Source organism: Eutrigla gurnardus (genome assembly GCF_963514095.1).
Source record: "Eutrigla gurnardus genome assembly, chromosome: 7".
In the NCBI taxonomy this organism is placed as follows: Eukaryota; Metazoa; Chordata; class Actinopteri; order Perciformes; family Triglidae; genus Eutrigla; species Eutrigla gurnardus.
This window is the reverse complement of record NC_139921.1, coordinates 13,353,779-13,377,164: the sequence shown is the minus strand read 5'-3', so window position 1 is coordinate 13,377,164 and position 23,386 is coordinate 13,353,779. Positions and strand designations below refer to the sequence as shown.

The 23,386-nt window shown below is 40.6% G+C and overlaps 1 protein-coding gene and 1 long non-coding RNA gene across 2 annotated transcripts in view; one reads left to right on the top strand and one right to left on the bottom strand.

The window, feature by feature from the left end:
* The window catches only part of fndc5a (fibronectin type III domain containing 5a), a 65,434-nt gene extending 42,584 nt beyond the window's left edge, over positions 1-22,850 (bottom strand). Inside the window, exon 1 of the mRNA XM_084014080.1 lies at positions 22,611-22,850. Within this exon, the coding sequence (XP_083870206.1) occupies positions 22,611-22,671 (61 nt within the window). The 5' untranslated portion in view covers positions 22,672-22,850. The remainder of the gene's footprint in view (positions 1-22,610) is intronic.
* LOC311016596 lies at positions 2,804-6,045 on the top strand. Its single transcript, XR_014597512.1, has 3 exons — positions 2,804-2,944; positions 3,294-3,388; positions 5,911-6,045. It is a non-coding gene; the product is annotated as an uncharacterized lncRNA (long non-coding RNA).
* Positions 22,851-23,386: the final 536 nt, after the last annotated feature.

The window sequence follows — 23,386 nt, the reverse complement described above, 5'->3', positions numbered from 1 at the left end:
ACAAGTTGTCACTTTCTTGTTCAATAAAATGAGAAACATTGTGTTCACTTTACATAACAAAAACACAGTAGGAGTATGACTAGAGTTGCAAAGTTATGCTGAACACAAAAATGTTGTGCTGTCTTAACATAAAACATAAAAAATGTTATGTGTCTTTAAGAAGTTATTATGTTCTAGTACACATAATTGAGTTAACATTTGTCATAGCAACGTTAAATTTAAAGGTAGAGTACAATTTAGATTCCTTTGTTTGGTTAAATTAAAATCTTTGAGTAGAAAAAATCCCTACATTTCTGTTATACTGTTTACAACAACACAACGTAAATATTTAATGTTAAAACGGCATATATTGTTATGCTCAATGGACAACATGGACAACATGCGCACTAAGTTTACATTTAGTAATTATTTCAACTTACAAATTGATGTAAACAATATCTACTCAGTTGTTTTATGTTTATTTGACAAAAACGTTGTGTTCACTTTACATAACAAAAACCTATAATTAAAACAAGAGTTGCGGAGATATGATTAACACAAAAATATGTTGCTATATTAACATACAACTGCCACAATTGTCTGTGTTTTTACAGAAAATGTAGTAAAAGTTTGTCTTAGCAACATTACATTTAAAGGTTGAGTAGAACTATTTCTTTAGCACACATATATAAAATATATAGGTTCTGTGAAACCTACTTTAAATTGTGTAAATTTGTGCAAAAGTGTAAATATACTTTAGTTAACTACCATGTCAATAGAAATGTATGAGGGAAGAAATCCAATTGAAAGAGGCCAAGTTAACGCTATGTGGCTATGACTCACATTTTTAATACTGACCTATTCGTTTTACTCTTAATTTTCATTTTATAACAAGTTAGACCATTTTGCTAAGCATGGTATGTTATCTTATTGTAATTTAGCTAATGCATTAGGCTACCATGTTGACTAACATTAGCATACGTGACTGGAAAACACCTTTGTCCTGAAGGTTGAGAAGTAGTTCATGTTGATGCTAGCCCATGCAAACTATTGTCAGCATTATCTCTATTTCCTCTTACCATCATTAGACTTTTGCACAATGAAAACATATTTTGCAGTGTGTGCTGCCGGCCAGGTTGGTGTCAAAGAACTTGCAGATTGCGCTTGCACACCAATGTGAGCTGGAAGGGCTGAGTTTCAACTACATACACCTCACATTACACAAACTAAAACAACCTTCAGCTATGGCTGCAAGTAAGCACATATGCCACATGGCCTACACAACAAGCGTGAGGTGCAGAAGTTTAGATATTGGTAATAATGCCACCTGGTCGCTTTGGACAAAAGCGTCTGCTAAATGACCTAAATGTAAATGTAAATGGTCCATGCCTTTCATTTGATATTTTGAGCATGACGAGCTGGAGGGGATCGTGAAAGCTAGGTAATGCTAGGACAATGTTACTACTTATGAACCTGAGTCCAACCAGCAGTCTACTCAACCCTAACTCACAGAAACATGATTAAACAACCTCACCTGGTGTGCACCTCAGATATAATTAGCTGAGTTTTGTAAGCTATGGCCAACAGGCCATTTGTGATTCATGAGTCATAGCAAGCAAGCAGATATACCTACACAAGCATAATTTCTATCTTGTGACAATTACAAAATGAGTCAAGCAAATTCAAGCAAAATCTGGGTTAACCTACAGCTCAATTTCACAAATCACATATCACCTCAAGGGGCTTAATAGGCTTATGGTCTATAAAGGCCAAAATCCTTGTCTGAATTCATGTTGACAGTGGCCTGCATATTGAGGGTGAGATGATGAGATGAGCATTTTATTATCCTACATCAAATAACAGATAGATACAGTGTGGACATACTATATATATATATACATACATACATACATACATACATACATACATACATACATACATACATAAATACATACATACATATATACACTATCTAAATTAACCTGAGTGTATCTCACCAAATAAATATAAAAAAAAACATATACAAATGTTCATGTCATTTATTGTATGCCTAATATGCATGTTGTAGGTTATTTTCTGTAAGGAAAGGCGCGCATTCTTTTAAAATTCAAGTTCAGGCGTGGACCAATAGGTAACGAGGAGGCTTTGGCCCATGCGCTGATCATGCGCCTGCCAGCCAATCAGAGCCAGCAGAACTCAATCGTTAACGGCTACTGACATTTCACCACCTGACTCCGTCTCCGACTGGTGTTGCAGACTGGAGTCCGCCAGAGACACATAAACGGTAAGTGTACAATACTTATTGAAGTGATTACTCTGTGTGACTAAACTTACTTTGTTGACCACAAACTCACGTTAATTTGACATTGTGCCAAACGACTTGTCTAACGTGTTGTCAGAAGTTGATAGCTAGTTGCTTACTGTGCTGACTCCTTACAGCATTGTATTAAACGTTAACGAGACCGACGTTTGAGTAGCAACGTTAGACCTGTAGCTGTGAGAAATGCTGCACAACGGAGATAATGGGTTGAGTGATGGAAATACGCTGTTCCGTGTACGGAGTTAGCTTAAGACACGTTAGTCAGATCAGTGTCCATATTAATAAATGCACACAGAAGGATTCACAAATATAGGCCTATTTCGGGATTTATACATTAATGACTCCACAAAAATATTTTTTATTTATATATATATATATATATATATATATATATATATGGTTGTTATGAAGTTATATATGTATGTTGACCTATGGAATGTAGTAGATCTAATTAATGGGATGATTTTGATGCTGAGTGAGGTCACTTTGTGTTTTTCAGGTTTATGCAGAATGCCAACGCTGGGCTGAAAGTTGTACTGTATGCTGCATTGGATCAACACACAGATCGTTTGGCTGTAGCCAGATGGAGGGAAAATCTGGTTGAAGGGCCTCGAAGATCTCTTCATCTTAAAGTCATACTCTCAGGTAAATTATAGAAATCTAATGTTTCATTATAAACTGAAATAACCCTTTCGAAGTTAAACATTCATTTATGTCATAAGTTCAGTATCAGCTTTATAATTTTGAATAAGGACCATCAATTTTTGGATCTGGATGCTTGTGTAAAAACTTGTGTCAACTTTGTGTGTCACATTTAGTAGGTTACAGCTGCATTAATTCAGTGTGTCATATATACTGTATATTTAAAATGTATTCGGGACATCCCTTGTAAATAGCGGGAAAAATAAGCACAGTAATGTCTTCAGAAAGGTGTAAATATATATGATTGGTATTTTAGCGTTTTGATCTCTTTTTCTCTTATGTGTAACTACAGCAAACACAAGACATCAATGTTGACTGGATTGCAGTTCTCTGGTGTCCTCAGTGCTGCGACAAGAAGACGACATACAGCTGTTCTACAACTGCAAGGTGGGTTGGTATATTCTTTATGGGCAAGCTGTAGTAAGCTGGGCATTTAATTGAAAATGTACCAAAACCAACATAATGATTTTCACAGCTGACCCAATTTAAGTCATATTGGTATGTCTGATAAATAAATGATCTCGGAAAGGATGTTCCTAACCCCTTTAATGCATCAGAAAGCACTGCACCAAGTCTCAGATCAAGTCAGTCAGTGTTGTTTGCTCTGTCTCTCATATCTATCACTACATTAACAAACTACACCCTGCACTTAAACCTGGAATAAAATCATCTCATCTGCCACCAACAGTCCAAATCTTACCTTCATAGCAGTTTAAAAGTCCCTTTGGTAAAACTCCTGTTGTTTTCAAATGTGCTATACATATAAAGTTGACTTATGTATTACAGAGAAACTTTCGCCGCTTCATTTACTGCATTAAAACTTCGCAATTATGGTCTGAGTCACCGCAGCACTGGGTCGTCAAGGAGTACTGAGTAGTGGTGGTTCATGCGACTGGTTGTTGTTTCGGTCTGATTTCGCGGCTCTCGGTCGACAAGTGAGTGAGTCGTGAGCGGCGGTTCAACGACCGGTTGTTACTTCGGTTCGCAGTTCTATGTAGCCGGTAGAGATGCTATTGAACCAGGAGACTCATGTTAAAAACCATAGAACAAAAGGGGCTTCCTGCTGCCAAGCCCGTAATCATTTGCGGCCACTGGGACAGATGGCAAAAGGAAAACTATATTTGAATAAGAATCTACTAATTTGCAGTCGACACCCGATTCCACGCCTCAGTGACTTACCTCGAATCAAAGAACCGATTCTTCAGTCACACCGTCATGTCTACATGACAGCTTTCATTATCATTTAAAGGAATATATTTTGGGAATTGCACTCATTTGCTTTCTTGAGAATTAGATTAGTTGATTGATATCAAGAGCATAGAAGGAAACAGCTAGCCTGGTTCGGTCCAAAATTCAAAGCTAAACTACCCGCCTCCTGGCTACACCTCTGTCGGAAAGACATGAGATTGGTCAGTAAAAAACTAGGCTGTTTATTGTACCTATGTTTTGGAACATAGGGTGGAAAATAGGTTGTGATAAGAGCTGTCAAATTGCCTCTATAATCCTATTCGAATTTCATTCCATATTTTTCTCAATATTCAAATCATTTTCAAATTTGTAATTCTCAAATTCAGCCTATTATTATTATTATTATTATTATTATTATTATTATTATTATTATAACTACACTACACAGGCTTATACGTTGCCAATGCCATTTTACTTCCTGTCCACTAGAGGGCGTTCCAAAAACATTACCAATAAATATGTTGAATTACCAACAGCTGACAGCTTTCTAGATAAGTAATAATTAAGAAAGTAAAACAACCACATTGCCGTTCTCCTGGGGACGCTGTGTCCCCGTTGCCATGGCTACGCCCTCCTCGTCTCACCGTCAGCTCTACTTTCACTTTCTCATGTACATCCAGCTGTCGGTCTTGTTCCAGATGAGTAAGCATATGGAGACGCGGGTCGATCTAGCTAGCAGTAAGCAGCATGAATGCATCTTTGTCATGACGTCATCACTTCTAGAGCTCCGCCCATATCTTTGTTTCATTTCACCAAGTGCTGCCGTGTGGTTATCTCCATGTGTGTGCGCTACTGTCGGCTATTTGTGATACTGAGATTGTGATTCAGAAAACTTAATTGTGAATCATTCATGTGACAAAAGCCTTCATTTCTGCAGGTAGTCCAATGCGAGGAGGATGCGATTTGCTGATGTTAGATGTTTATAAAAACAAAAAAAAAACACACATACGAATATTAATTTCAGCATTCAATTAGTATTGATTTTTTTACTATTCAAATTATATTCGATTCCCGAATTTAATTCCAACTGCCCTAGTTATGCTGGTGATATATCCCCCAAAAAAGACGAATTTGAGTCCACAAAGTTCACTCAATTTTGATTAATATGTGTCTAATTTTGAATCAGGATAGCTCGTCATGGTCAAAATAAATGTACATACAATTAAAATTGATTATTTGACTCAGATGCTTCCAAGTCAAGCCTATCCAATCACGTTGCTTTGTAATATTTATAATAGTGCTACATTTGCATTTATTGCACACAGCCATGACGTTGCATATGCTTGGTGGGGCATATCTGCATTGAAAACATAATCTTTGTCTTCCACCATCCAATTTTCCTTTCAACTACATCTCTTGCTAACATATGGGGCCTTACATATGGGGAAAAAACTATTAATGTAATGTAACCTAGTATGTGTAAGTCCATTGTTACAATATGAACACATAGCACAGTCATTGGTGTAGCTAAATACATTAATAAATCAAATAAAAACTAAACCTGCATAATGCAGCTTGTTTTTGTGAACCTCTACGCTTGTGAAGATGAAATGAATGAATTTGTGAGATAATAAAATACACAAAAAAGAAACAGATGGCATGTCAATAAAAAACTGAGATTATTTAAATTGTAATTTTATGTTTTTGGGCCTATTTTCCAGGAGAGTGCAGTCCAAGATCTGACCATTGAGGGATCTGCTGTGGTCGTGTCCATCGTTGCTGACTGAGGATGTAATCCTGGTGCCCTTCCATCCCCGTGGAGTCGAGTCTTCCTCCAGGATCAGGTTGTCTTGTTGCACTCAACCTAATTCACAAGTGCCTGCATGATCGGGCCCCTCAGGTTCTATGCGACCTGGTCCAACCGATGCAGGTTGTAGGGCGGTCCACTAGAAGTGCTGCTGCAGGGAATTGTAGGGTACCTCACCGAAAAACCTCCTTTGGCCAGTCTTCATTCCTCATTAAGGGAGTTAATATATGGAACCGTTTACCCACCGAGCTCAAGGCAATTCATAGTCATGGACGGTTCAGGGGCAAAATCAAGGAGTTCCTAAAAGACAACCAGGTATGTAGCCATTTATAGGGAAATGTGGGTATTTTATGAGTGATTGTGTGTCTGTGTGTGTGTGTGTGTGTGGGGGGGGGGGATTATTTATGTGTGTGTGTGTGTGTGTGTATGTGTGTGTGAGTGAGGGGGGGGGGGGGGGGGGGGGACGACGATGATGACTATGCATGCATATGGATGGATGGATGGATGGATGGATGGCTGGCTGACTGACTGGAGGGATGAATGGATAGGATGCTATTGCTTATGTACAGATGGATGGATGGTTGATTGGAGAGACGGACAAATTGATAGGATGTTTTTCTTAAACATGTTCTTTTTAAGTTATTTTAAAAGCCCCTCTAGGGACGGGCATTGGAAACTAGCTAAGGCTATAAATGCTATGATGCTTTCTGTTGGATTGTTGCACAATCCACATGACTTGTATCTGTCCCTATCAAATAAACGTAAAATAAAAAAATAAAATAAACTTGCTGCTGGCCTGATGCACTCCTATATTTGTATGGCTATGCTATATGTCCTCCAGGCTGCGTACCCATAAGGCACGACATTTACTTTTGAGTAATTCCTGATTGTGACTTACATGTTTTGTTGCAGTGTCATGTTGGAGTTTACGGTTTGTAAAATAAAAAGAAATACGTGAGACCATTATGTCCAGATTGTTTATTACCTTGTATTTTGTATAAGCAGTGAAAATGGGAGTTTGGAGTAGGATTTTTCATAGTAGAGAAATGTGTTGATGCTACCTATCTTTTTATTGAGTGCAAGGCGTTTCAAAAATCTATTTGAGTTTTTACAGTAATGGTGTAAAAAATGATATATAAGTATATCAGTATTAGTATTATCAGTTAACATCAGTAAGAAAGTATGGGTAAATAGGAGAGAAAAAGATTCTATATGTAAATGTAACAAAATGTGTGAGGTTAACTTCATTTTTAGAGCACATTTAGCAAGACAAATTCAATATTTTGATTCAATATTTTTGTGCTTAGAACACTTTCTTAATTGTGTTTGAAAACTAAATATTTTATGCTTACTGCACACAATGAAAGACGTTTTGTAAAAGAAAAATGTATAAGTTTAAACAACATGAATTATATAGTTCAAATGTCCAGTTAATAATATGTCAACATATTATCAAATATTTTGGTTCATTGCACTAAAAAAAAATACTGATTGGAAAATGAATAACTTTATGTTAAGTTGACTATAAAACTTTAATACATATTAATTCATTGTACACAAATAATTAAGTATAGTCACATAATTGTGTTTATGTTGAAAAACCATTAATATATACATTAAACAACTCAATAACTTTGTGTTATGTATACTAGATATTCCAACTCAATATGACACATAATTCTATGTTATTAAAACACAAATTATTTTATCATTTGGTTGAAAATATTGTGTTCAACCGACATAAATTTCCAGTCAGATGAGGATCATGTGACACATTTATTTTATGTCAGGCGTACTCTAAAGTTTTGTGTGCGAGGGGTTTCCAAAGAATATTTGAGTAGAATGAGCGCATTGAGATTAAGTACAATAATTAAAATGTTAACGTTAATTTGACTTTAAAATTACAATATCTAATCGTTGTTTGTACATAAAATGATTATGTTATGACACGTAATTTTGTTTGTGTTTAATAAACATAAAAATAAACATTCAACAACCTGTTCATTTTATGTCAATATGACATAGATTTAAATGTTTATTGAACACAAATTATTATTTTGTGTGATCAAAAAAGTTGTGTTGAACTGACATGCATTTCCAGTCAGATAAGGGTCATCTGACACTTTTTTTTTGTGTCTGGTGTACTCAAAACTTTCATGTTACTGTATTGCACCGACTTAAAATTATTTAGTGCAAGGGGTTTCCAATAAAATTTTAAGTTCAGTTAGCGGATTGGGGTTTACAGTGTGGTAACTAATGTGTGTGCAGTATTATAATATACAGTCTTGGAATGTGAATGGTATAAACAATCCCATCAAAAGGAGCAAACATATTTGCAAAGTTAAAACGAGAAAAGTATATAGTTTTTATGCAAGAAACGCATCTGCCTGCTATAATACATGAGAAATTTAAGAAAATTGGATTTAGAAATACCTTTTTCTCCTCACACAGGACAGGAAAGAAAAGGGGAGTAGCTATTCTTATTCCGAATTCTGTTTGTTTTGAATTGATCGCGTAACAAAGACAAAGAGGGTAGATTCATTCTAGTCAAGGGAAAACTTAGAGGAGGAAGAAATTACTCTGTGCAACGTAGTGTTGTCACGATACCAACATTTTGGTACCGGTACCGGTACCGGTACCAACATGTGTTTCGGTACTTTTTGATACTTTTCGATACTTTTTCAAATAAAAAGTGAACGCAAAAAATGTCATTACTGACTTTATTTTAATAGAAAATCTTAGAACAATAACATATTAATCAGCAAATAAAATAAAATACCACAAAGACAAGCTTTTCTAATGCACACAATTTAAAAAATGTGAAAATATAATATAAAATATAATAATATAAATAAACCAGCTCTATTTTTTTTCTTCCAGAGCTACTTTTGTTAAGAGTGAAGGAGGGTGGCGCTTGCTTTTAGCACTAAATGTGGCTTTTCTTCCTGAGTAAATGACCTGTCGTTCCCTGAGCTCAGTGTGCAGGTCTGGGTTCTTGTCCTTTAAGTGTTTGGCTAGTCGGAGGTGTTTCCGCCGTTAGACATGCATGTTTTTAAACACCGTTTACACAGTGGCGCATCGGCGTTAACTGCCTCGCCTTGCGCATTTGTTTTTAGCTAAAGTACGGCTATATCGCACTTTGCGGCGCTGGTTTGTCCACAAGTTGTGGACTCTCGTGCTTCTCTCGCTCGCGTTCTCTGGCGCTCTCTCGCTCGCGCTCTCTCGCTCTCTCGCTCTCTCCAAGCTTTCCTCCTGCTCCGTTTGTTGCTCCAGTCCACGCTGCTCGCTAACTTGCTAGCGGTTTCCTCGGCTTGCTTGCTTTTTCTTTTTATCTCCCCAAGCTGCGGCTCGCTCCTCGTCCTCTCAGCTGTAGTTACAACGCGGTGACGTCACGCGGCGAGTTCACCGCGCTGTTGCGGGCGCTGCCGGCGGCGCTGCAAGTACCGGTCCCGTCCAAATGCAATACAGTACCGTTTTAAATGCCTCAGTACCCCGGTACCATATTAGTACCGGTATACCGTGCAACCCTAATGGAACGTATATGCACCCCCTGGTAGCAGCATCTCTTTCTTAAGGGAGATATTTAACCTCATTGCTGCAGAAACATATGGCACCTGTATATGTGCAGGGGACTTTAAAGGTCACATATTATACTGTTTTCATCAATTCCACACAGCTGTCAGAGGTCCAACAACACTGTATTCGATATGCATTGCCCCAAACCCATCTGTGGTCCTGAAATTTCAGCTGTCTATAAGTTGTTTAAATGAGCTCTACTGAGAACATGCTGCTTCTGTGTCTGCACCTTTAAATGCTAATGAGCTCCATCTGTCATCGCTTACTCGGAGAGAGACAGGGCGCTGCTTGCGCTACACGGCAGCATGCTGCAATGTTTACGTGGATGTATCGCTATGGCTCGCCTATGTGGCTTAGGTGAAGTTGCTGGGGCCCGTATTGTGTGGACAGATCCTTTTACTAGGGTCAGTGTCGAGGCAAAGCCAGCTTTGTACTGACCCTCGTTACTGAAGCAGCCCGATGTGAAGTGGTTAGCACAAACATTAGGGATGTCCACCGGTGACCGTTTGACCGGTGGTTGACCGTATTAACGTTAACCGATTAAAGTCGGTAGTCGGTTGCGCACCTCTCGTGCCTGGTCTCGCGCCTCGGCAGCCTGTTGTCCGTGGAGAAACGCGCAAATTTGCTGCGAGCTGGAGCCGGAGTTGGGGCTGCAGCTGGTCTGAGCGGCGCGTGGGCCCCGGTGTCCCGCCGTTCTGGTGTTGGACGGGGAATCCGGTGCAGCTGTGGAGTGCGGATGATGATGCTATGCACTCTGACCCTGTTTTGTGATATACATGCATGACGGACACAGTGTCCCCCAATGTATAATTTCTCCTCAAGTCTTAATTATTCCCGCATGCAAGGTGCGGAGAATGCGATCTCAATTATTATACACAGTAGTAGACTACACGCTACGCGACTAGGAGTAGCCTACAAGACTACAGTTTGCCATCTCATTACAAGATCTTTGTTTGTGTGAAGTGAACAAATTATCCCTCACACTCAATATTTCATAAATCGCTTGTTTATACTTAATAGCCCAAATAAAAATATTTCGTGCCGATGCGTCTTTTACGCATTCCGAAGGTGCCTATTTTATCTTGGATGGGCTTGGATTCAGACATTACTACATTTCAGGATTTTCAATGGTAACAGATAAGGTCATGATAATAATCATCTTGCTTTATTATTATTATTAGCACTACCATCTCCTCAAACTAAACAAGCAGCGTCTCTGAGCTGTCATTTTCCTAAATGAGCCGCAGGACTCGATCTTTTGCGCTGCAGGGGATTTAAAAAATGACGTGACTGGAAGGGCGGCGCCGGGGCAGAGTGTGTGTGAGTGAGTCGGAGACAGAACGGGAGAGAGATAAGCAGCAGGCGCAAATCGAAATCAGGGGGGGGGGCGCATTTTAATAGCGCATTTAATAGCGCATTTTAATCTGAACAAAAATATTTTTAGTTTTGGCCATCCCTAACACACATAGAAGCTAACACCGACCGTAGCTGTAAAAAAGAGACCAGACCCGGACTGCCATGCACAGTGCTCTGTCGGATGCAGGCCCCCGATGCAGGCACCAGAGCGCGTGAGAGAGAGGGAGGATTGTCTCCAGCTTCACCTGCACAGGGATTTATTCACGGAGCACCAGCCAGATCACCCAGCGCCATGACCGGTAAGTTGGGCTGCACTCTCCTTGCACGTCGTGGGTCCGTGCATGCTGTCTGCCCGTGCTCTCCGTGCGTGCTCTCAGTGCACGCTATGGGTCTGTCGGTCGCGCTCTCCCTCACTGTCTGTCCGTAATGTTGGTCCACACTCTCCATGCTTGCTGTGGGTCCATGCGTGCTACAAATAAATAAAATTCTTTAAGACCTTGGACTTGTAGGGACCTCACCATTAGGACTACACAATGCGGCCTACACGGAGGCACGGAAGCCTTCACATGCGGTCAGAACAAAAGGACAAAGGGGATAAAAAACTACAACCGCCATTTTCGTTTCACTTCTCACCAAGGTGCGAAGTGCAACGTCACACAATTGGTGCCCTATTGGCTGACAACCACAGGTACCCCAGGGGGTCCCCGGGAGCAGCCGTGAGGTATAAAACCTGCCGCCTTAAGAACGTTCTCTTCCATCGCAACACGCCGTTGCAACAGGAGGTGAGCTCCTCCACCGCAGCACACCGCTGCAACAGGAGGCAAACTTTTAACATCTGCAGCGTTTCCTTTGTCTTAGGCCACAGTCTTTCCCCAAACTCGCTGGACGAGCGACAGACTGTTTTCCCCCGTTTTCCGCGACTCGCCTTTTTCATCTTATTTTCTTTTTCATCCTGAGGAGATCGCCACAACCGCGCGATTCTTTGTTTGCCTGCAGAAGAGGAACGAAAGGTTTCTTTATTTCAGCGACCAACAGGAAGGATAACCTCTGCTCCCCGCTCCTGTCTGAAGTCAGCTGACTAAATCGCCAAGCCGCGCGATTCTATTGTTGCCCGCGGAAGGAAGGAACACAAACTGTTTTCTTCATTAGAGTTGATCAACAGGAGGGATAACTGCTACGCCCCGCTCTCGTCTGGACTCAACCGACTCGTCGCGTCCCTTGCTACCGCCGAGAACCACAAGCCGCCGCCAGCGCGTCAAGAAGCACCGCCGCCGCACAAGATGGACTTACGCACATCGACAAAGTAAGAGGCTATCTGTCTGGGCAGAGACATAAGTTTGATAGTGTAGGATATGCTTGTAATTCTTGTTAACGTGTTTTAAGTTTTGATCACGGACCACAGAGTCCATTGCTCTCTGTGTTGTTGTATTTGAATGCTGATTGTGTACCCACGCCGCTGGGTTTCATTTCGGTAACAGCGTGTGTCCAACCTCGGACACATTCACAAGCTCAGTAAGTGATCTACCATCAGTTAAAAGACCGGGGTCCCGCCGAACGAACGCCAGTTCATTCACGAGCTCCCGTGTGATGGTAATCGCTTGCTGATCCTTTGTGCATTACGCGCGCATTCTCTCTCTCTTTGTTCCGGCTAACACACATGTGCACACACATACACCGCCCCCACACGTATCCTCCGCCAGCTGTTTCCGTCTCCGGACGCCAAGGAAATAGCTCCATCTGGTGGCTGTACCCAGCCATCTCTCTCTCTCTCTCTCTCTCTCTCTCTCTCTCTCTCTCTCTCTCTCTCTCTCTCGTTATTCTATCTGACGTCAGCGGCCCCGCCCCTGAACGCTGTGGAAAATAGCTTCATCTGGTGGCTGTACCCGGCCATCTCTCTCTCTCTCTCTCTCTCTCGCTATTCTATCTGACGTCAGCGGCCCCGCCCCAGAACGCTGTGAGGAATAGCTCCACCTGGTGGTTGCGCCCGGCCATCTCTATCTATCTCTTTCTCTCTCTCTCTCTCTCTCTCTCTCTCTCTCTCTCTCCACACACACACACACACACACACACACGCACAGTTGCACGCACACACACACACACACACACACACTCCACGTGTGTCTCTTCCTTTGTTTAGCTTAGCTTTGTGTGTTAGGGAGTTAGGTAATAAGGCTTTGTTAATGGCAGTGTTATTGATTGTGATCATTATTACTGATTTTAATCAATTTTATTATATTATAACTAGCGGTCTCTTGTGCTTGTTGTGTAGGCTAGTGCTCGAATTTCACGCCTTTTTAATTGTTCGATTGTTTTTATACTTCTATGCCAATGATCACGATGATTGGCATGTGAGTATAAAACCTTTATATTGAGACTGGATACAGTTTTAGGTGATCTTTTCCCTGATCCCAGGGTGGTGCCCCGTATATTCATGGTGTTCATCTGCTCCTGCTACTACCCCAACAGACCAATTGATATTTGAAGATACTTACATAAATACGATAGTCCAATATGCAAGAAATATGGACGGAAGGTGGCTGCTAAAGGAAGGATTGCATCCAAACACATTTGCCCATCTTCACCAACAACATCCCTCCGTGCAGAGCCGGGTTCGGGCAGATAATCCATGTTGATGTGTCGGGTTACATCAGGTCCGGGCTTTAAAAGCCACGGGTCGGGTCGGGTTGTAATTTTCAGGCCCATTGAGAACTCTAATTGCTCACCTAAAGTCATTTGGCAACTATTTTGATCACTGTTTAGAGCACTCCTGAGTTGTGATGGCATTTCAGTTTGTTGCAATCTTGAAACAGCAGACGCTGTTATTTGAATCCCACCTAAGGGTCTTTTTGTCCCTTTTGTGGGGAAATGAGTTATTCACTCATAGGAAATTAATTTGCCAAACCCTGCTGGCCAGGGGAATGCTGAGGTGGACAGGGAAGGATTGCAAAACAGAATATTTCTCTGTCTCTTTCCATCAGATGGACACACACATGCACACGCACACTATTTTCTCTAATTAAATGTCAAAAGGCAGGCTATGAAAATCGATGCAGCATTGTGTGCAGAGAGAATGTATGCATGCTAGCTCATTCAAAAAGGCAAAGGTAAGGTAGATTTATTTGAGTTGGGATGGGGCTGAGGATGCTAAAGGAGCCCACGGCTTGATAAAGTTGTCCTCGTTTCTTTGTCTTTCACTCCAGTTACTGTAGCTTCTCTCTATCTCTCTCTGCCCGTCTCTCTCTGTGGAAATAGTCACAGCTGGTAAAGTAACACCTACAGTAGCTGCCTGGGAGGACTGATTGCCGCTCGCATGCTCTCTGTCTATCTCTGGGGTTGTCTTGGTCTCTCTTGGCTCCAATGCTTGCACTCTTTCCCTTTTCCACACATTGATCTCCCTATCTACCCATCTGTGTCTTTCTTAAGCAAGTATTCCCTAAAGGAAAACACATGCTGTGTGAGTGACTACTGGTCCCTGACTTGAGGCCTCCCAACACAACTTCTGGAACAGGAGACAAATGAGCAAAAGTGTGTATTGGAGAAGGTGCTGGTAAACATCTAGGGGGTCCACAAGTGCTGCAGACTCCTGGAATGTAAATCACACCATCTGGGCCACCACAACGGCCACCCCACCATTTGACTGCCTTGTGGCGAATAAAAAACATACTTTTATACTATGCTGGACAGGTGAGGAGAACTGAATGAGGACACCAGGGGCCTCAAACCATGTTCGCTCATATCTACACTTGAATCAGATTTATCAATGTTTCCCTGTGCTTTAGATGTGTGTGCGTTTATACTGTTAATCATGTAAAATGAATGCCAGTTTGATTGTAGAGACAAATCCTGTTTCACACATTTAGAACTTGTTTTGCAAAAGCTTCGATAAATGAGGCCTCGGGACTTCTTGAAAAAATCCCAGAACACACTAATTTCTGTGATGCATAATTCAATTCAATTTTATTCACATTGTCATCAACACACATGCGGACGTGACGCTGGGAAGACGAGCGACTGCGTCAACAAGCTGCCACTGCCACGCCAGTCTTTTGGCATTGCCATCTCTTTTTCCCACAAGCATGTCTCCAGATGATTGCATCAATCTGTCCTCAAATGCCTGTTTTCATTCCATTTTGGGAATATTGAAATATTTTAGTTGTTTTTCTACCTCCTACTGCCTGGTCTTAATCCTAATGTTGCCAGCAGATCTGGAAGCTTAAGAACATGATGTGACTGCTCCAGTCATTGGCGACCTCTCAAAGAGTCATTTTGAAACTGAGAACAGGTTGACATGGTGAAGGAGAAGCAGCATTAATACGTTGATACAACACTCACCCATACTGGCACCTATGTAGGAGGATATTGACAGGACATTATAAATATTGACTGTCTGTCAGATGACAAATAAAATGTGACAGAATGGAGGAGAAGATTATTTGTGCCTTTTAAAGTCAATCATGATGATATTTACGATTATGCCAATAATCACAATTCATCTAGATCATCTTATTGTGAATGTATTTGATCATGATCCGCGATAAAATCATATCTTTCCATCTTCGATGGTGCCACACCAACTCTGTCAAGTCCAGCTAATAAATGAGCTCTAGCTTTGTATTCCAAAGCTTGTTCTGTATTTCCACAAATCTACACCAGAAATACCTGTATGCATGCAGTGCTGTGGCTTGTTCAAGTTTGATTAAACTAAATTGAGGATATTTATTCACAAAAATACATCTTTGGTGTTCAGTGTCTCCCCTATATGCACCTAGCAGCGGCGGTAAGTGGAGAGGAGAGCTCCATCTTATCTCTTTAAAAAACAAACGTTATATTATTTTGTGCTACGGACGCTTCATATCCTGGTCAATTCACATACTTGTGAGTAAAGCATATACACAAGAAACTGCGCTTACCTGATAATGTCAGCACGATGATTATAACAACAAGCATGCTGATCACGGATTCAGGATTATCATTCGCCGAAGGGAAAACAGTCCTGCAAGTTCACGTAAGTATCGCACAGTAACGTTACAGCAAAGACAATCATTTGATAGGAATACGCAAGGAAACACATATCTGAAATAAACAACATTTGGAAGATCCATCTTGATAAGATAGTAGGTATTCCTAATGGACCAATTGTGCCTTACTATGCACAAGGGTCACCGTGACGCATGAAAGCTGTCAATCTCAAAGACAACTGTCTGTCAGTTCCCTCACAGAGATATTAACATACATATTATTTGGATAGGATTCCCTTAAAAAAAACATAAATGTAAGTTGTTTTATCATGTCATGTCATTACATTTAAGTAAATTAACACTGTTTGGTAAAACAACTGTGTGGTGATGCAAGTTCATTCTGGAAAAAAGGACAGTTCAGAATGAATAATTGGAAGAATAATTAGAATTGGACCAGCCAGTGGATGTTAAGGGTCACCCAGTGGGTATGGGGTCACACAAACTAATAGCTTGTTTGTCAAATGACATGTTTTAAGTTTCAGATAAGTTTAAAAGGTGAGAATGAGAAGTGATGACCGTGGTGATGAGCAGTGATGGGAATAACGGCGTTGTAAGTAGCGGTGTTATAAGTAGCGGCGTTATAAGTAGCGGCGTTAGTAACGCCGTTACTTTTTTCAGTAACGAGTAATCTGAATTGATTAGTCATCTCATTATTATAACGCAGTTATCGTTACTGCCCGAAAAATGTGTCGCGTTACTTCATTGAAGGCAGAAAAAAACAAATGTTAAGCTATAGTAAACAGAGACGCGTCAAGCACTAGGACCGGGGGGAAAACGGCCGCTCAAGCTGAAGCCTGTGTGAATGGCCATCCCCGCTATCACTCCATCTTGCTTGCACACCGGTCTGCTAGTCTGCGGTCAGGAGTCCTACAGGAGTCTGCTACTGGAAGTTGGGAGTTTGTTCTGCCTGGTTCATGTCAGTTAGAAGGATTGTAATATCAGAGGTTTCATTTACATTAACGTTTGATTCGGTATCCGTGTGCGTATGTGCGCGCGTGTGTATGTATGTGTGTTTGGTAATTAGACGCAGCCAGGATGTCTAAAAGAACATAAAGGACATAAGAGACTTCTTTAGAAGTCAAAGTGTAAGTTACTCAAAGAAATGCGTTACACCCATCCTGCAACACCTTCACTGGCTCCCAATAAAGCAGCATATCCACTTCAAGATCCTCCTCATCATTTACAAAGCTCTTAATAATCCGATAAATAAAATGTATTAGTATTATTGTTGTTATTATTACTATTGGATTGGAATTGGGTGATTATGTTTTGCTACATGATTTACAACCAGTCAAACCAAAAAAGGGAACAGTAAACTTAAACGTAGCAATAGAAAACTAGAAGAACTACTAGAAAACACAGTGAACTGAAAGAGTTAGTTTTATTAAAAATACTTTTGTCCCCCCCACCTCTGAAATCAAAATTTCATCCTTGCACACAACATATGTACGTAAAAACGTACATACAGTATGTCTACTGTTTTTTCCCCCTAATTTACACTACAAAGAGTAAATATATTTCTTATTTATTTTTGGTACATTGCTTAACAAGCATAATTTCATTTTGCTTAGTTGTGACCTGTTGAGGTGCAATAAATATCAAAAGTTCCAAAAGATATATTGTGTGATTTTTACCAATCCACTCTATAAGCATAGTAATTATAATATCTCCAATAAAATTGTTTAGATTTAGTTTAGTTTAATAAGTTTATTTGTATCAGGGACAATGTACAAAATAACATTAGTCTCGAGATAAGACGAGATGCCTTGTACCGGATTTAGCTTACTAGCTACTTTCCATCCGTAGTCCCTGGGCAGGTGAATAAGAACAATAGAAATATAAGAATTATCAATTTACATAGCATTCTAAACATCCATACACATATGCATATACACCCTCTCACACATCACAAACACTCAGGACATAGTCCTATTTCATATCAGTTAACAAAACATACAGTTATTAAAATACTTCACACTTTGCCAAGGTTAAGAATAATTTAGGCTCATGATTAATGCTGACATGTCTGATTTCTTAGGATTTCTTAGGATCCATTGTTTGACAGATTTGTGCACTGATTTCTGTTTGTAATGTATTGAGTGTCAGTTCCAATTATAATACTCAGATTTATCATAAATAATTGAACACGCACATGTATTTTAAGTTCCGTCAAAGAGGGATGGAGATGGGGTCCAAATTATTTGACACATCAGTATTTAAAAATTATTTGAAAGTAACGCAATAGTTACTTTCCAAAGTAACTAGTTACTTTTAGAATTTGTAACTCAGTAACAACTTTAGTTACTTTCTGGGGGAAGTAACTAGTACTTTAACTAGTTACTTTTTTAGAGTAACTTGCCCAACACTGGTGATGAGGAGGCGGTTAGTTGGGTAAAGTTTGGGACTGTATGTCCCACTATACAGGACAGACGGTGGTGCAGGGAAGCTCAGATGTGAGTGGTGGCCAGAGCAGAGGAAGTGAAGGAGAAGCAGGACAGGAGCAAAGTGCAGCTGTTGCTGTTGTTAAAAAAGACAATTTAAAAAAAATTGTTTTCCATCCATCCTCAATGGTATTCATTCTATCCCCACCCTGCATGTCTTTGGGCTGTGGGAGGAAGCAAGAGAACCCAGAGAGAACCCACGCCAACACGGGGAGAACATGCAAACTCCACACAGAAAGAACCCAAACCCAAACCGGGAATCATACCCGGGACCCTCTCGCTGTGAGGTAACAGTGCTAACCACTACACCACCGTGCAACCCTTTAAAAATTGTTTTATGATTTAAAATGTGAGCCCAGCACACTGTGTCATCTGACTGGTTAATGTATCAATATATCTATTGTGATATGGTACTAGATATCATCTTCGATTTTAAATAATGTAATATGGTATAAGTGTTTTCTTTTCCTGGTTTCAGTTTCTGTTTATGATTTTCTGACTGTTCTGGCTGTTTTATTATTTGCCTTTACCTACTTAGTCATGGTAGCCACATTACTAATGATTATTTATCAAAACATCTCATTGTGTAAACATTTTAAAGCACCAATGGTTAACTCAATAACATCACAATATCAATATCGAGTTATCTAGTCAACAATATTGTGATATTTGATTTTCTCCATATCGCCCTGCCCTACCTCTGACACTGATTTCATAGATCAGCACTCGTCTCATTTAATGCATGTGATTCAAAATTACCAATAACAATATAATCGTAATCATAATCGTAACAATAACATCAGAGTCCCAAAGGCTGTTTTTCATTTTAAATGAATAACAGTTCTGTCTCTACCAAACAATCCTTAAAGCAAAAACAAGTTGTTTTTTTGTGCTTGAGAAATTAGCGTGTGTGTGTGTGTGTGTGTGTGTGTGAGAGAGAGAGACACGTCTGTTTGTTATTTGATGGTAATTTGGTGTCCGAGAGCGGATGATGTGTAGTTATTACAAACTTCGGCTCTCACAGCAGTGGCTTGTATCTTTACTCCATGGACGCTGCATTGCTGAGCTCTTGACAAATACACTGGTACTCAAAGATGATGTATTACCATGGAGGTAAAATGTATTACCATGGAGGGAAAATGTTCCTAGATTTATTTATTTTTGTTGGCAGCATAAAAGATAACCTCTGAGCTCTTGAAACACTCAGATTTCCACACTCATTTTTATCATCTCTCAAACAAAGAGAACACCTTGGAGCCTTTCCATTTTTTGCATCACTTTTCAATTTGTTGACTGATTCATTGATTTTCTTCTTTTTTCTTTCTGTCTCCAAACTCATGAACAGTAAGGGACCGGGCGCAAATTTCCTGCGAGGATTTATAGCCTCATTTAGATGATAGTGTTGGAGAGTCGATTTACAATTTAAATGGAAACATTACCTTTCCTTTCCCGAGATCAACTGACTGTTTATGAGTAGCTATAAACCCAGACACAGTTAAGACGTAGAGTATATTTTATGGTGCCATTGTGCACACTCACTCACTCCTGCCAGGCCTGCAATCCGCCTCGACATTGATTTGGCCTGCTTTTCCCGGCGGAGGTGTGTGACTGAGTCTTAAAATAAAGCTGAATCGACTTAAATTGTGGTTCCAAAAGTAATGCAGTTACATTCAAGTTTCTGAATTGGTTGCATAAACCTTTGAAACTGATTGGGTTTCATTTTTACTGTCTTGGAAGTACTGTGCCTAAAACGTGACAAATACTTACTGGAATAATTGGGATTAATTGAAGTGGAGGTATTTATCCATAGCTCAGTGTTTTACCTACAGTAGATTGGGCCTGTTATACCCCCAGAGAGAAGCAGCATAGATACTGGAGCAAAGCTCAAAAACACGTATTTTAGTCACCTAAAAGAGAGGCTCACCAATGGAAAAAAATGTGTTTAAATGTATACTATATTTAATCTATATTTAATCTATTTCTATACACATACAGCTCTGGGAAAAAATTAAGAGATCACTGCAAAAGTATAACTTTCTCTGGTTTTACTATTTATAATTATGTGTTCAAGTAAAGTTAACATTTTTGCTTTATTCTATAAACTACTGACAGCAGGTAAAAATGACAAGAAAGATCCAGTGTTGTCAGACCTCGAATAATGCAAATAAAACAAGTTCAAAATTATTTGGAAACAAAACAATACTAATGTGAAGAGTTCAGAAGTCAATATTTGGTGGAATAACCCTGATTTTTAATCACAGCTTTCATGCATCTTGGCATGCTCTCCACTAGTCTCTCACATTGCTCTTAGGAGATTTTTATGCCACTCCTGGCACAAACATTAAATCATCCTGGCTTTGTTTGATTGCTTATGACCATCCATCTTCCTCTTGATCACATTCCAGAGGATTTCAATGGGGTTCAGGTCTAGAATTTGACCTGGCCATGACAGGGTCTTGATCTGGTGGTTCCCCATCCACACCTTGATTGACCTGGCTGTGTGGCATGGAGCATTTTCTCGCTGGACGAACAAATCCTGCGTGTTGGGGAACATTTTCAGAGCGGAGGAAAGCAGGTTTTCTTCTAGGATGACCTTGTATGTAGCTTGATTGAAGCATCATGCACAAAGACAAATCTCTTCCATTCCAGCCTTCTTGAGTCACCCCAAGATCATCACGATCCTTCATCAAATGTCACAGTGGGTGCGAGACGCTGTGGCTTGTAAGACTATCCAGGTCCCCATCGAACCATTAGACAACCAGGTCATGGTCAAAGCTGAAATTTTGGACTCATCAGAGAAGATGACCTTACTCCAGTCCTTTTGCAAACCTCAGCCTGGCTCACCTTTGCTTCTCAATTATAGTAGGCTTTTTTCTGACTTTGAACGGCTTCAGTCCTGCTTTTAGGAGCCTGTTTCGAACCATCCTCCATGTGCACTTCACCCGAGCTGCCATTTTCCATCTTTTTTTGTAGGTGACTTGATGTCCTTAATGTTTTTATACTTTTCCTTGTTAAATAATATTTTTACACCTTTTTAAAATCATAAAGACTTTGCATTTTTCTTTAAATAAATATTTTATATTCTCCACCAGAGCTGTTTATTAGTGGACGATCAAAATGGTATGATGTGTCATTGCTAGCGTCCATTACACACATCCCACAGCTTACCAGAAGAAATGCTGATGGGCTAAATTGGTTGAGTATGGCTTTGTGTGTGTGTGCAAGAGAGAAGAGCAGCACAGTGATCCAATCCCCACTGGGAAGGTTGAGGAGTGGTTGCCGAGCGAACCAGAGGTACTTGATGGCAGGAGTGAAGTGAGGCACTCCATCGCAGCAAGTGTTTAAAGTGTGTGGTGTGTGCACGTTTCATAGATGCTCTCATACAGCGTTTGACACCAGCACTCACTCTCTCACACACAGTCAGGCATAGCATGCATCAGTGGTGTTTTCATGGATCTGTGTAAGAGGACTGATGTTGTTCCTTAACAATCCAATCATATGTTTCCAATGGCCAGCCGCAGTTCACACACATTTTGGACATTTTTATAGTGGAGATGAAAATGCCTAGTAATAATTAGTAATCAAAAATATATTTTTATATTCAAACTGACACTGACACAGTTTTAATAAACAACTCAGGTCAAAGCTGAGTGTGTGTGTGCATCAGTGTAAAGTACCTGCCTGAAATGGTATTTAAAGGTCAGATTGGCTTACATCAAACACGCACGCACGCACACACACACACACACACACACACACACACACACACACACACACACACACACACACACACACACATAAACTGCTTTCCATTGAGACCGACAATAACATAGTAAGTTACAGGTCATCTCTACCTCACTCATCTTAATCAATACACATGACAACTGTCTGTGATTCGTAGATCTATCGGATGTGAATTGCTTAAATCATATTTGTTCCCTTCACATTGACAACAGGGAAATGCCTCTTGCAGCCTGCAAACACGGCTAGCCTCTCCGCGAATACAACAGACTACGCAACGTCTCACAACAATACCGGTTACAATCTAAAGCCTGTACAACACAGCTCCCTGTTAGACAGCAGTATGTCTCACACAAGCCACTGCAAACCTTCCGTGGTTCATTTCTTTTTTTTTTTTTTAAATAGCTAGCTACCACTCTGTGAGCTGCTGCTCCAAAACGCAACATTATCCGCCTCCTAATTGCACATGAACAGAAACTTACCCGCTGTGACTCGAGGAATGCAGAGACAGCTGAGGACGAGCAGGGGAAAAAATCTCTCCATCTTTCTAACGCTCGGACGACGTGTGATCCCATTTACTCTGGTCGGGGGTGCGGTGTTAACCGCCGAACTGGTATACCGTTGCTTTGCTGCCCGGCATTATCGTCAGTTCGTGCGTATTGTCTCGACTGGACTGGAGGGGATACAGCGAACGGTGTGGGCTTTTCAGCACCACGGACAGCGCTCCGGTGACACCTCCGCTCATTCAACAGCCTCGAAGTGTCCACCGGCACACAGCGACCGGCCAGCGAGCCATTATCATCGACTACTCTCAAGCCTGCCGCGTTCTCGGTCCTCCAACACCAAAACCCTCCCCGACCTGCTGCTGCTTTTGGTGGTGATGCTGGAGGTGGCGCTCAATGCTCAGCGCCGCTCGGCTGCTGCAGACAGAGCGAAACGTGCTGCCTTTTTATATGAGCGTTTGGGCTGTCCCTTCCAGCCACACTTACTCCTGCCGGTTTTAAGAGAGAGATGGGGGCTGTAGGACGGTCAAGACAACCCGGCCTTATCATCCGTAAAATATAAGTCAATAAATGTCGGAGAAGCTGGAATATGAAGTGAAACTTTAAGGCTGTTCTATACTTACAGGCCCGCAACCCAGATCCCATTGTTTCTATTGTTCCAATGGTTACAGCGTACTTTCCATCAAAAACCAAGCAACTCCAGCTCATCAAACGTAAACCCGTCACAGAAAAATCTTTCTATCGCTCTAATCCTC